Source organism: Sturnus vulgaris, chromosome 5 (assembly GCF_052056855.1).
Source record: "Sturnus vulgaris isolate bStuVul1 chromosome 5, bStuVul1.hap1, whole genome shotgun sequence".
Taxonomy (NCBI): Eukaryota; Metazoa; Chordata; class Aves; order Passeriformes; family Sturnidae; genus Sturnus; species Sturnus vulgaris.
Window position 1 is genome coordinate 30,978,066 of NC_142247.1, and position 13,733 is coordinate 30,991,798.

Genomic DNA, 13,733 nt, shown 5'->3' on the forward strand with positions numbered 1-13,733 from the left:
GCAGAAATTCCAGTGGCCTGGTGAAAATCAGGAGCAGAATGAATGCAAAGTCCAGTGCTAAACTGGGTACTGGGCATGGGAGGGCCAAAATGTGATTCTATCATTGACTCTATGGAAGACTTCTTGCCAGCCCACCATCTTCCCATTTGGAATGTGGAAGATGAAGGTACCTTCCATTTGACAACCGGACCCAGTCCACAGGGAAGTGTGTTGCTTCCCTGGGGTCCAGGTGAGGGACATCAAAAAGAAATGTATGGTATCAACTGGTATGGCCCACTGATTATTACTTTCTAGTGGTGTTCCAGGTAGGCAGCAACAAGGTCCCAGCAAGAAGGCTGAGGTCAGAGAGCTCATGTGAAGCATTTGGAGATGCTAAAAGATCCATTTCTGCTGAAATACAGTCTTGTTGACTATCATGACTGTGTTAGGAAAGTCTCCAAGAAGTCCTGTATATGTGATAAGAACTTTTGGGCACAGATATTTCATGAGACACGAGCCTTTTACTCTGCTCCATGTTTTTCCAATCAGTGAGGATTGCCCTTTTGTACACCATGTGAATTCTGTTTCCCATGGAGCTGGAGCCCACAGCTCATAGAGGGATGGAGCATTGTTCCCTAGCAACCATGTCTACTCTGCAGCCTTCATCCCACCTCCATACCTGGACTTCAGTAGAACCTGCCTGCTTGTACAAACCACCAGCCACCACACCAGGGATCATGGACCAGGTGAGAGACATAGTTATGGAAGCGGCTTTGCCTCTTGGTAAATCATAGGTATTTGGATTTTTTAAATAAAAAAAAAAGAGAGGAAGGACCATCTCCCTCTTTCCTCAATGGCTGCATGTCAGGAAAGTCACTGTTAGGCTATGCTAAACATTTCGTTCAGAAAGAAAGGTCATGTATAATCCTTTTTAGTTTTGATCAAAATATATCTTTTCTGATTGGTTGCCTGTTGTCCTCACAGAACTAGTTTAGCAAAGCAATAAGTAGACATACTTTCGTCGTTTCAGTTATCCAGGAGGATGGTAAAATGGCCTTAAAGTCCTTCTTGGCCTCAAGATGTGAGACTCTCTGGGCAGTGCTTTGACTTTGGACCTTCAGGGTCAGAAATAAAATGAAAAACAACAATCACATGCAGTTGCAGTGTTTTTATAACAGTGACAACATCATATACAGTTACAAACTAGAAAGTAGGAATAGTTGCAGGCTTTGGTGTCATTTTGTCCAGGAGGAGCTGGGGAAATTATTGATGAAAGGGATTTGGGAAATGAGCACATTGCCTCATTACACAGAAATTCTGCTTTGTTGGAAGAAATGGGAGAGGAGGAATTTCTACATCAGCAGACTGGAAAGTTCTTCCTACTGAATATAGTAATAATAACAAACAGACATGTTTTTGTTTTAAGTAGGAGGTGGGAGTTAGGACAGCAGTTTATTTAGCAGCAGCTTCCTGCACTTTGATCATGTGTAAGTGTATGGCTCTTCCTTAAAAAGAAAGAGGAGTGATCAAAAAAAGAGGCAGATCATTCCCTGTGAGTCAGGACTGGCTTCCTCTCCTCATGTCTTGTGGCACTGTTCTTTTTGTGGGAGAGGTTCTGCAGAGCATACAGCACTGACTCCTGGAGTCTGGCTGATACAGTAACTTCAGCTTCAGGATCCCTGAATACTATGTAAGACTTGGTGCTGCAAAGACCTGTCTCAGTGTAAAATGCAAGCTGCTGCTGATTCAAGTCAGCCCGGGTGGAGCACTAGGCTTCGTACCCCTTGGGCTGGTACCTTCATTCCCACAACTGCCTCAAGAGCAGAAGGTAAGCCCTGTGTCGTGTCCTGAGCTAATCTGACAAATCCAAACACAGGCAGGTACATTCCTACCTGATCCAGATCCCATTTGTCCTGCTGCTAGTGCCAGCAGGCTCACAATTACTGTATTCCATATGGGCCAGGGCTTTGGTTTTAACTTGTCACAGCCTTGGCATGTGCTAAACCTATCAACCTATCCCTGGGATGAGGAGCACACCCAACAAGCAGGACTTGACTGAGGACTACACAGACATTCCCTCTGCAGGAAGGGCACTTCTCGTTCTAGTTGTCCCATGCAAATGCAATGCCTGCAGAAGCCGCTAAGGGAGACTCAAGGACAGACCCAGGTCCCAGGGATTAGTCATAGTTCAAAGAGCTGTGCAGGGGTGGAAATGCCAGGAGATTGCTGCACTTCGGGAATGTGGATTAACAGAGTGTCCCTGTTGTTTGTATCTCCAGAAATGTGAAGCTCAGGACAATGCAGCATTAGGAACAGGACAAAAAGGACCCAACAACTGTACTGAAATGACAAAAAGCTCCTTGGTCTGGGCGTCTCTTTCAGATTACCAACAGCTGGGTTACAATTTGGGAATAAATCTCTTCCAAGGTGAGGGGACACTGCCTATCCCTGACCTTCAAATCTGGTTCCATCTATGCTTTGCCAGGGCTCAGGCAGCCGCAGTGCTGTGGGTAGAGATCTGACCATAGGTAATACTCACTTTCCCCTCACATTCCTTCTATCCAAAGTCACTGCTCTTCCAGGCTATGGTACCTGAGGAACTGGAATCTAGACACTCCCATTTTATGTATTGTATCTCTTTCTTTTCTTTCACTGTTTTATTTTCTTCCCACAATATAAAAAGTGAACGTGAATCATAACCCATGTCATCCTGTCCAGAGTTGTCCAAATGGACACCATTTGCAATTCAATGTTCCCTGTCATCTCCAGTTGCTAGTTACCTCCAGTTCCAGTGCCAACATCATTTCTATTCCAGACCTTTAGACATGTGGAGCTCTGAAATATCTTTCCCAAACCTCTGTTTCCAAGATTCCCCAGGATCTCTCCATCTAAACAAATATTGGAAATTGAGCATTAATCCAAGAAACTCTGAAATAATTTTCCCTGTTTCTAGTTTCTCATGTACCAGCATAAGGCAGATTCCTTTTCCTTATGGATTACTTTCCATGACAAGACCTTGATGGATATTGAGGACTGCATTGTCCTGGGTTTGTGTGGTCACACAGAAAAGAAAGATATCTTTCCTCAGAGAGCTCAAAATCATTATTGTCAAGACAAAGGTGTGATTAAAAGGAAGGTGAAGAGGAAAGGATTAGAGATTAAAATAAAGCCCCCTCGTGGCTAGAAGTAAAGAGGGGATAAAAAGATAAAAACTGTTGTCACAGTTGGCAACTCTTTGTTAAGTTTTGTGGAAGAAAATGAGATCGAGAAGGCATGGAGTGATAAGATGATGGGAGTTTTGTGGAGTTGTGCTGCTAGTAGCTGCTAGGAAACTACTCACATGGATGAGGAGATTCAACAGGAGGTAGGTGGGCACTTGACTGAAGAAAGGGCACTGGGATACAAATAAAGGTGATACCTTGCAGCACCCTCTGTATGTATCATATTTGAGGATGAAAAGCAGCTAAACTGGCAAACACACCTCCTGGGTGATGATGATGAAGCTGCTGTTCAGTCTCAAACCTGATCAAAGGTGCTGCAGTCAACACTTGCCTTTTCTTGAGCCCTTGCAACTGCTGGTGTTGCACCCCTGCTCAATTCCAGGACTGGAGAAGGGTGATTTCTTCATACAATTCCTTATTTACTGTTCCTTGCAGGTGGCCCACTGAGGAGCCGAAGCTTGATGAGAGATTCTTACACCCCTGATATATTTCAGAAGGCAACCATAGATCCCAAACATTGGCATGGGAAAAGAATTAGTGATCTCGGTATGATTTCTGTGAGGAAAAGTACATTGTTGAATTACTGAGATGGGTGCTTTGTCTGCCAAGGACAAAGGATGGATTTGGGCAGAGCCACAAAGGGGACTAGAAATTGGTATTTTAACAAGAGAGAAGCTCTACAGCTAGAATAATCCTTGGGGTACGATAGCACTAGGAAGGAAACTGTAACTGAGCTATGATTTCCTATCTTTACAGGGAGATGGTATGAGAAGTATTTCCTGGATATTAACGTGCAGAAAGCAATGAAGGAGAAATATGGGGGGGGTAAAAAAGGCAGTCTCTAGAAGATGAAAGTTGAAGATTGGAGTGCATTCAATGAGTCTTTTTCTTCCACTATCTAATAAACCTGCCTATGAAACCTGAACCCATTGCCTACTAGCTGGCAACGGCAGATTTGTTCGTGGTGCTTTCTCCCCTCTCTATTAAAGTATCTCTGGGGAGAGCAGTGTGAGATAAGTCTGAATATGCAAAAAAAATCATCACTTTGTTGGTCACTGGTATGGTGGGAAGGATTAGTGTGTGAGGCCCATACCCCTGCAGAAGGATGTGGTGTAGAGAGGAGCACACACAGAAATTCACCTGCTCAGCATGTAAGGTGGAGCAGAACCTGTGAGTGGTGCAAGAGGGCAGTGGTGGGAGAAGTTTGTGTTCGTGAGCAAACTCATGTTTGCCAGAAGATTCATGACACTTTGACAGCTGCTCCAGCATTCCAGGGAGTACAGAGGATGCACTGGGAACCAATCAGCGTTGTCCCAGCAGCAGAAATGTGCTAAAGCAAATAGAAATTCACCTGAGGAGACATCAGGCTGTTTGTGAAAGGTCACTATTTACAGGCCAAGCCAGTGAAAATAAAACCAAGGAAACAACGGCTTATTCCACCTAAAGAGAACAGGAAAGCTACAAGAAGCCTCAGGACTCCTCCAGTGCACAAATAACCCCACAACCTGCATGTACCCTTACCGAAGCTCTCATAAGCCCCACTTGCCCCTGCCAGCCCTTTCCCTAGCTCTGAGCTAAGTGACTCTCAGAGAGAAGCACACGTACCCAGCGTCCAGTCTGTACAACTTGGAGTTTGGGGATGTACCTGGGCAGTAAGTAAGGACCACCCAAGGTTTGAATGATGCAGGATATGCAGGGTCTTTAGTGCTTCCTGATGTGTTTTTCTCACAAATTTAATGGTCTTTATTTCAGGACTCTGCCTTCCAGCTCCAAAGTGTAGCAATTTGGTACAGCAATCACAAAGTACATTTCTGGGAATAGAAATGCCCTGTTCTTCCCCGTCTGGTCCTAAGCTCTCACCATTTTAGAACATTTATGCTTTTTTCAATAATATGAACTGTTTGGGGACAGAGCTAGGATTGTTACTTCACCATTGGCTGGTGATTAAATAACAGTATGCTAACTTTGTTAAAGCAGTGAGGGAGGCTAAAATGTAACTAATATGATAATCAAGTGATAATCATTTTCCACCACCAATAATTAACCAGATATTTCCAGGCAGATGTCCAAGTCTTTCAAATTAAGGAGACCAGCCAAATTGCAGCTTGTAGAAACCTCCCTGTGGGTTTGCTTTGTACATGAGTACTGAGTGACTGCTGTCTGAGCACACACCACTCTCACCTCCCCTGAACAGCACGGCTCTGTAGGAGCAGCCGCTTCTCTGTGTTGCATCCAGCACTGATGGCCAACATAACTCCAGGTACATAATGAGCCCTGTCTTCTGAGATCACAGCAGGTCCTAATCCAGAAAACATGGAGCTGAACAGAAATCTAGTGATGTTGTTTGGCATACTGGAAGCAGGCAGTTCAGGGCACAGTCAGATAATAGAACACATAATGTGGGATGAATTCAGACCTAGATGTACAAATATGTTTCTACTAGACATTAAAAATACCTATTAGCCATTAGAAATAGACACTAGGGCAAGCAGGCACACTGCAGGATTATGGTTCAGCTGGAAGCAAATGCTCCTTTGCTATTCATGAGGGGCTCATTAAGAGAGTAGATCAGAAGAGAAATAGACTGAAAGGTCCTGTTGGTGCACGATTGGGCACAAAATGGGGTGTTTGCCTCTTGCAGGGAAATGAAGTCACTATGTACACCTTCTACAAATGAAAATATTTTATAAGCACTTAAATAGTATAAAATACTTGGTGTTGTATAATGCACTCAAAGGGTGACAGCTGTTTGATGACAAATAAACATACCTATGTCAATCCCCCTTCATCTTCTTTGCTTTGCCAAATGGTACAGCTCAGCCAGGAACAAACACTTTCAGACAGGTGACACATGAAGGCTGCAGAGATAACTGAGATTATAGCTTTCAGTGAGGCAGCACAGCCACTGGGTCAATCAATACCTGAAGTCTTTGAGTGATGAGCAGACTAATTTAGCCACAACCTTGGCAAGGAGCATTTTCATGTGTGGCACTTTTTGTTGTAGAGTGCTTTGGATATCCAAACACATATATGGAAAGCCAGCCTTGGAATCTCCAGGTACTGTGTCATATGCAGTTAGACAAGAACAGAGCTGAAATAAGTGCTCTTGCTCACTGCAGCTGAAATCTCTCTTCTATCCATTCTTTGTCTCTCAATAGTTCATTCCTTCTTGCTTGTTTTGTGCTAGTGTTGGCACTTCACTGCCCACACTCTGAACTGAGTCAAATTGATAAACCAGCAGAAAATCAATACAGAAGGAAAAATAAAACAAAACAAAACAAATTTAACAGGTTAGCCAATTAAAATTTCTAAGCAAAGCAATTGTTGCAGACAAGGCAGTGAATGATGGGATTTGCAGATGTTGGGAAAGAGGAGTAGAAGAAGAGTGGAGGTGGAAATGGCCTTTCACTGCCTTTTTTATGCAGCAAGAAATTAATTAGCCTCAACTCTATTGTCTCATAGAACATAGTGCTTCGCAACATAGGTAGCCCGTATTTAAGTGATTTTACAGAGTCTGATCATTGGGTGGCAGCTCTGAGCCAGCGTTTTTATCTGACAAGTCAGAAATTGGAAGAAAGTGTGTTCTTCTCTGGTTAGCTAAACCGTTCACTGAAATTGCTATTTAAGAACTGTTTATGTCACCTCTAAACAGTCAGTGCACTTGAAATATTATCAGGCTATAAGCATTTGAAGTAGAAGAAACCAGTTTCACCCCAGCTTCTGCAGCACTCTCCTCACAAATTTTTGTAGCAGTAATAGCTACTTCCTAGTTCAGGTTTATGCATCAGTGTAGTTGAAGCACAGGTCATTTTTCAGGATATCACTTTTAATAAGTATTTCCTATTCTCCAAACAATATTTCATTTTCCTTTTCATTTAACCCTCTGACCTCTGCCTATCTCATGCTGTCCTGAATGATTCCAAAGTGAATTGAATCACTCCAATCTGCCTCCACTGTGAACGACTTTGAATGGCTCATATGAAGAGATGGTAACAACTGTAAGAACAGAAGACAGACACTGCAAAGACTCTTATTAGAGTCTTCAGCCAACTCATTCGATTCAATCCTTTATACTGTAAAGCTTGCACGGAAGTAAAACCTAAATTCAGAGCTACATCTATCCTGAGGTAAGCCCAGTATTCCTAAAAGAGTTAGTACTTACTGCTGATCCTGCCTATAATGGGATAAAAGAGAAATCCAGCACTGCTTGAAGTGACAAGAGATCACAACAAAAAGGGAGCAGGTGAATTTACTTCAGTGGATTTCACTCTCAGGCACTGAGTTTAAAATACAATTGTGTCTTACATTTGAAGGTATTGAAAACTCTTATTCATCAGGAGAGAACAGTGATTTGAGGGTTAGGAATTACCTGTGGTGCTCCACTTGATAGTGGTAGAGCAAATGAGCCAACAAGCAAGAAAGGTATAAAACAAAACCAAAACTCAAATGGTGTGTTCATTACGGTTCACTTTGTGTTTTCCTTGCCACAGACTCCTCTCTGACAGAGCCAAGGTTCATGGATTGAAGCTGGAAGAGCAGCGACCCAGTGTCAGTGGTGGGATCACTGCACTTGGAAACAGTAAAAGAGGTTTGAGAGCAACAACTCCTTACAGATGGGGAATAGGCTCTCTCAGGTTTGGCCAAAACAGGGGTGAGGGCTACACTGAAAAATATACAAGAAGATTCTGTTGCTGATTTCAGTGAACAGGCCTACCAATTTTATGCTGAGTTGCCGTTTTATCCCTCTTAATAACATTCCTTTTCTTTCAAACCCTTGGATTCATTGCTTGTGAGCAGGAAAACTGATTATCCAAGCTCATTATGTGCCCAAGTGAAATCATCTTTTCCTATAACCCGAGAGCCTTGAACTGAAATTGATTAACTATTTTTAGAAAGAAGCTCTAGCTAAATCTGACTTCTTCCCCTGCCAATCACACCTATCAGGGGAGTGCAAAACAAGACTATCTAAATGCAGGTGCCTAGGAATTATGGCCTGTCCCTTTTACCAAATACATTAATATAACTAAGAAAGAGGTGGAGTTATTTGAGATCTTTCACCATGTTAAACTAGAAGCTTAACTCCTCTAGAGAGGAGAGGTATCATTTTTGGAAAGAAAATGGGATAATAATGGTGTTATATTTTGAATTTTTGGTTTCGTTATCTAACACCCCTGCAACTCCAGCTCTTCTGAATCCCAAGACTGGCTATTTTCCTTTTCCAACAGCTTTCTTTAGGGTTCTAAAGACCTTTGCATTGTATTCCTTGCCACTGCTAGATGAAAAAATCACAGGACTTGGCTGCTACTAACAGCTCTCTAAGGTGCCATCTGCATACAGACAGGAGATGGCCTAATGGGGTACACTGTCTTCCAGGAAGCCAGAAGGAACCTCTGGCCACATCTCTTGTACCTTCCTCAGAAGTTGCAAGCCTCGGACTTTTCTGTGACACAGGAAGAGGTCAAGGGTTTACTGCCAGCTACAAGTGTCCCAGTTCCAAGATATGAAAGCACAATTCAGCTTTTGAGAAAAATCCATGGTTTTTTCCTATAAGTAAAACGGGGGCAGGGGCCATTCTGTGGCTCTCTGGGCACAGACTGGCTGCATCTGCAGACTTACTGGTCTCCTTGGTCTCCCACAGAGCCTCTGCAGTTTAAAACACAGATAAAGTTCTGTGTCTCTTTTATTCAGCTCAAAGGGCACAACACACTGTGTTACAGCTGTACTCCAAGTAAAAAAGGATGTGCTTTGCACAGCTTGTGTGCAAAGCCTGCTGGAATGCTGCAGAAGGACACTGGATACATCCTCACACGGTGCAGTTGTGTCCGTGTTGCCCAGTAGGAATTGTTGCTACTCTGTTCCATCTCCCAAATGGTGCCAGGTTGTTATCTTGGAGAACACTGGTTGGCACAGGCGAAAACATGGCAGGGGGAGTGCTGACAACAAAACAGTGCAAGCAGTTGCAAGGCAGTGTGTGTGATACTACATCTTGGCCCTGATTTATTTGGCACTAATAACTCAGGCAATGTGACTGCTAGCATCAGCGTTTATGAAGCTCACGAGCTTTCAGGGATATTTTGCAGTCAGGTTTCTAAAATAAAGGGCCCTTGTTTCTTACAAGCAATGAGTGTGGAACTAGACAAAAGGAGAAGACAACAATTTCCAAAAAGCTGCAAACAAACTCATCTTTCCTTCATATGACTTACAAAGGTACAAATTAAAAAGACCTGACCCTCACTCCTAAGAACCAGATAATTATCATGAGACCCAGGAGTCAATTTAATTTGTATCAGCTTCCCTGACTGCTCTGCAACCTAGGATATTTTCCCAAAGAGGGTGTTCTGGTCACCTTCTGTCTTTCAAGACATGATATAAATTAGAGGCATTATGGACAATTTGGAGCTATTTCTGATCAGCCACACACTGGCTGGGACCAATGAAGCTCTTCTTTGTTTACATTCCACTTTCAAAGTCAGACTTTGCTTCAAGGAGAAGAAAGTATGTCATTTCTAAAGGATGAGGAGGAAAGGGAATATGTGTTTTCATGAGAGGGAAACTGTGTTCAGGCAAACTGGGAGGAATTCAGCCAACAAGGTTTCCACTGCCTTTTATTAAAACCTATTTCCAAATGAAGAAGAAAATAAGCAGTTTTCTATCCTCAGACTTCCATCCAGGGACTGCATCTGCAGTAATTCCTTACAATTTCCATAGGTGTTTGGAAGGTGACACAGGAGATAAACAGGTGAAAATGTTTTGTCCCCCCATTGCAAGCCTGCTCTTTCCCTATGGCTAGTAAGGAATTTTAGGATTAGATATTCAATACTATACTCTGATAATGATTTAAATACTCAAGACTAGAGAAAAGACTTAGTGGTTTACCTTTATCATTCTGAAACAAGTAGATATTTTATCTCTGCCTCCACTATCAGGTAAAATTTGAAGTTGTGGTTTTCTTGATCATATGCATGGATGTGACACACCCTGGGTATTGTGAAGTTCTGGCAGTCAGGGTGTTTTAGACCTTTGTGGGACCTTCAGATCCGTTTCTTTGTTCAGAACTGTTTCTTTGTTGCTGTTAATCAAAAGGAAAAAAGCATGACTATCTCAATAGGATGCTGCTGCACAGCCTTATATGTGGTTTCTGAAACCTTCCCCGCATATGTTTTATTCTGTTTCTAAATCAATATTACATTATGCTGGCATACTCCTATAATTCATTAAGTGACACAAATAAATTCTCTAATATCAAACACTTCTGCTTTACTCTCTTTCTTTCCTCAAAGGAAGATGCACTCACAATAACTATTTCAGGTTGGTGGGTGTCTGGGCCCTGAGCATAACCTTTTTGTGCCTTCCCCCAAAAGGGGTTTGGCTGCCCATGCTCAAGGCTGTCTAAACTGGAATCATTCTGGCTGATGGCCTCCCCACCTTCACTCAGAAGGTGCTTGTAAATTCAGGCCCTTACCTGAGCTATGGCACAGCCATATCTGTGCCCAGTGATGCACATTGCTGATTGCGATCCTTGGGATTGACTTCCTAGCTTGTCCTTACATCTGGCTACTGGATAGGGACTTCCTAAGGGGTCTGGATTGATGGTTGTTTCTGGTCACTCTCGCTGTTCTGCATTTCTTGTTACTGTGGAATTGCACTGTTGCCATTGAGCAATGCTTTGCTGTCACCCTCAGCTCCCAGCTCACCTTCTCAGCAAGCAAAGCTTTTGACTTCATAGCAGCAGGCTTGGCATTTTACATGTGTACAACATCTGTTATGCTTGCTTACACTAGAGAATCCAAAGAAGGGACGCCAGAGAAATGCAATCAGCAGTTAGGATAGAGATTTTGTAAGGACTGTGAGACTGCAGAACTCCTGCAAACAGAAGATTATTTCCATGCAGACTGTGAAGTCCTTTCTGCCACAGGAACACTTCTGTGGTTTGAGACTTCAACCCACATCAAATTGCTAACTTTTAGAATGTGATTTAGTACTCTAGAGATTGTAAGAGCCACTTTCTCTATTGTCTTCACAGCTGTCAAGTCAATTCATGAATGAATCCTACAGCTCTTTCTCAAAATTAAAGCCAAAGTACTGTCTTTCTATTCTCATTTCATGTGTTTTCTTCCCTGCCTCCAATCTCTTTGCTGTTCATCCCTCCATCTCCAGCATCCACTATTATACTTTTTGTCTTTACCCTATCTGTTCTCTATTCTCTGTTCCTTCCTCTCTCTCGTACTTTCCAGTCTGACTGTTCTGTTTTCTTCCTGAAAGGAGGCAGAAGTAGCAACAAGATAGTGCAAGACATATCTAGTATATCTGAGAGGAAACACAAGTCAAACAAACACATACAACTTTTTTTCTCACAGTTTTTGTTTTGCAGAAATAATTTCAACATAGCTATGCTCTTGCTGTCATAAGGAAGGACCAGCCTTTTTGGCCAATCTGATCAGTTATTATCACCACTGCCTCTAGTGTAACGCATTATTCTCCACTCAAGTGCAATTATTCCCAAGTCCTGCTATAATGTGTCTGTGTGCTCTCACATCCAAAGCAGGGGACAGTGATTGAAAAGCTTATGAAACCAGATGGATTAGCATGCTCTGCTTCCTGTTCTTCCTCATCCTGTACAGAACCTTCCTCCCTAGTCTGGACATAGCACTGGTGTCTGCAAGCTGGATACTATGCTAGCTGCAAGACCAGTCCATGTCTTTTTGCTCAGCTCCATCTCTTAGGTTCATCAACCAAGCCTCTTCACATCTTTCACAGGACACCAACCAGGAACTTGGTTTTTACAGCAGTTGTTAAAGCTTGGAGTCACATTCATGATTTGATGAGCCTCAGAACACTCCACCCATGTGCAGGCTGTAACAGATATAGTCATTGTAGGGCCAAATTGTAGTCACTGTCATCACTGGGAAACTTTCTGAATAGAAAATGGATCAGGCTGAAGAACACAGTGGGAAATGGTAAAATGAACACAAGTTACTGGGCTGGAGAAAGCAGAGACAGAGAAGTGAGGTGCTGGATGATGAGAACTGCTGGGAATATCTATGGTATTAATTGGTGTTTATTTCACTTTAGTCAAAATTGGCCCTTCATGGGAAAGTGGCAAGAAGTCTTCAACATCACTTGCTGCTCTTAGAATAGGCTGGACTCTCTGCCTTTTACCAGAATTTTATCATGAGTCTTAGAACTGAAAAAGTCTCAGCTCTTTGACTCTGCTTGTTTGTGAATCAAAGTGGTTGTGCAAGAAAAGTAAGACTCTGGTCTACAACCTGTGCAGAAAAGTTGGAATTGTTTTCTAACAGGTAAAATTAATTTTCAATAAATATTCTAATTCAAATGATAGGTCTAAAGGGTTAAGCTTGATGTTTTTAAGCCTCATTAAACTTCATGCCTTTGAATCAAAAGGGCCTCATAACACTGGCTAAAACTGCAAACACATCTTTCCCATCCCCCAAAGGAATCACAACCATTCTGACACAGTGAACTACCATCTAAGACTTGTGATGGTACCTTTGTTTCTCTTCCTGAACTGCAGAGGCCTGATGCTCCATGAAACCCCAACCCAGATGGAAGGCTGGTCAAGCAAGTGTGAGTATAACACAGAAAGCCCAACAGAGTAGATCTCCCCAGTGAGAAGCCTGTTGTTGGAGGAAATGAGAGTACCAACACCAACTGGGTAATGCTGAATGGGAGTTTATCTAGCTGAGAACTCACATCAGTATCAGTGTCCTAGCATAAGCATAATTCTGAGTCCTGGTAATTTTCTGCATAGTTTTGCAATAAGCAAAGGTCCAAGCTGCATGAGAGGACCCTCAGGACCTAAACAGTGTAGCGTTGACTTTTGTACCCCTTAACAACAGAAAGAATATGGCAGACATTTAGAAAAACAACTTCTAAGAACATAATTACAGATTTTCTAAAAGCCAAACAAATGCTCTTAGCAATCCACTGCTCTTCTAGCAGACAAGAGAGATCTCAGTAAAAAGTCAGTAAGGGCAAGATATGAGTGAGTGATTTATTGTTTAAGGCAAAAAAATAGATGTCTTATTAAGCAAGACATTCAACTTTGCATTTGTGGGTTGTTTTCATTTGGTGAATACATTGCCATGCCCACCAAATAAGCCCACTTGCCTTAGCAAGAGTTCTGCCTCTAGGAAGTCATATGCAAAAGTGAGAGACACCCACTCTGTTTAGCTACAAAGTCACCGAAAGGAGAATGCTTCCTGGCAAAGAAAACTATTTCAAAAACCTAGCAGCTGAACAGCTCGTGTCCCTCTATCAGTAAACAAACACACCTCATAAGTGAATTTGCAGAGAACATGCTTTTCATTTTTCTTTTGTCAAAAACCTCTCTGTGAGAGGGAGCTGAGTCTGTGTTGAGGAAAGGTCACTGTTAAACAGGGAAAATGAATTTGCCCTTCCCTGAGAATTCAGACTCCAAGTACAGGAGCTGAAGTTGTCTCTGCTGTCATGAGAACTACAAGGATCAGCTTGGTTGAGTGCTCTGTTTTTTAGAAACTGCAGCCAAAAGATGGC

The 13,733-nt window shown here is 42.5% G+C and overlaps 1 protein-coding gene across 1 annotated transcript; it reads left to right on the forward strand.

Moving 5' to 3' along the window:
• The first annotated feature begins 34 nt into the window (after positions 1 to 34).
• CIMIP4 (ciliary microtubule inner protein 4) lies at positions 35 to 10,442 on the forward strand. The gene is made up of 4 exons (XM_088165343.1): positions 35 to 725; positions 2,259 to 2,406; positions 3,636 to 3,746; positions 3,957 to 10,442. The coding sequence occupies exons 1-4, from the start codon at positions 570 to 572 to the stop codon at positions 4,043 to 4,045; spliced, it is 504 nt and encodes a 167-aa protein (XP_088021469.1). The 5' UTR covers positions 35 to 569; the 3' UTR covers positions 4,046 to 10,442.
• The last annotated feature ends 3,291 nt before the right edge of the window (positions 10,443 to 13,733 follow it).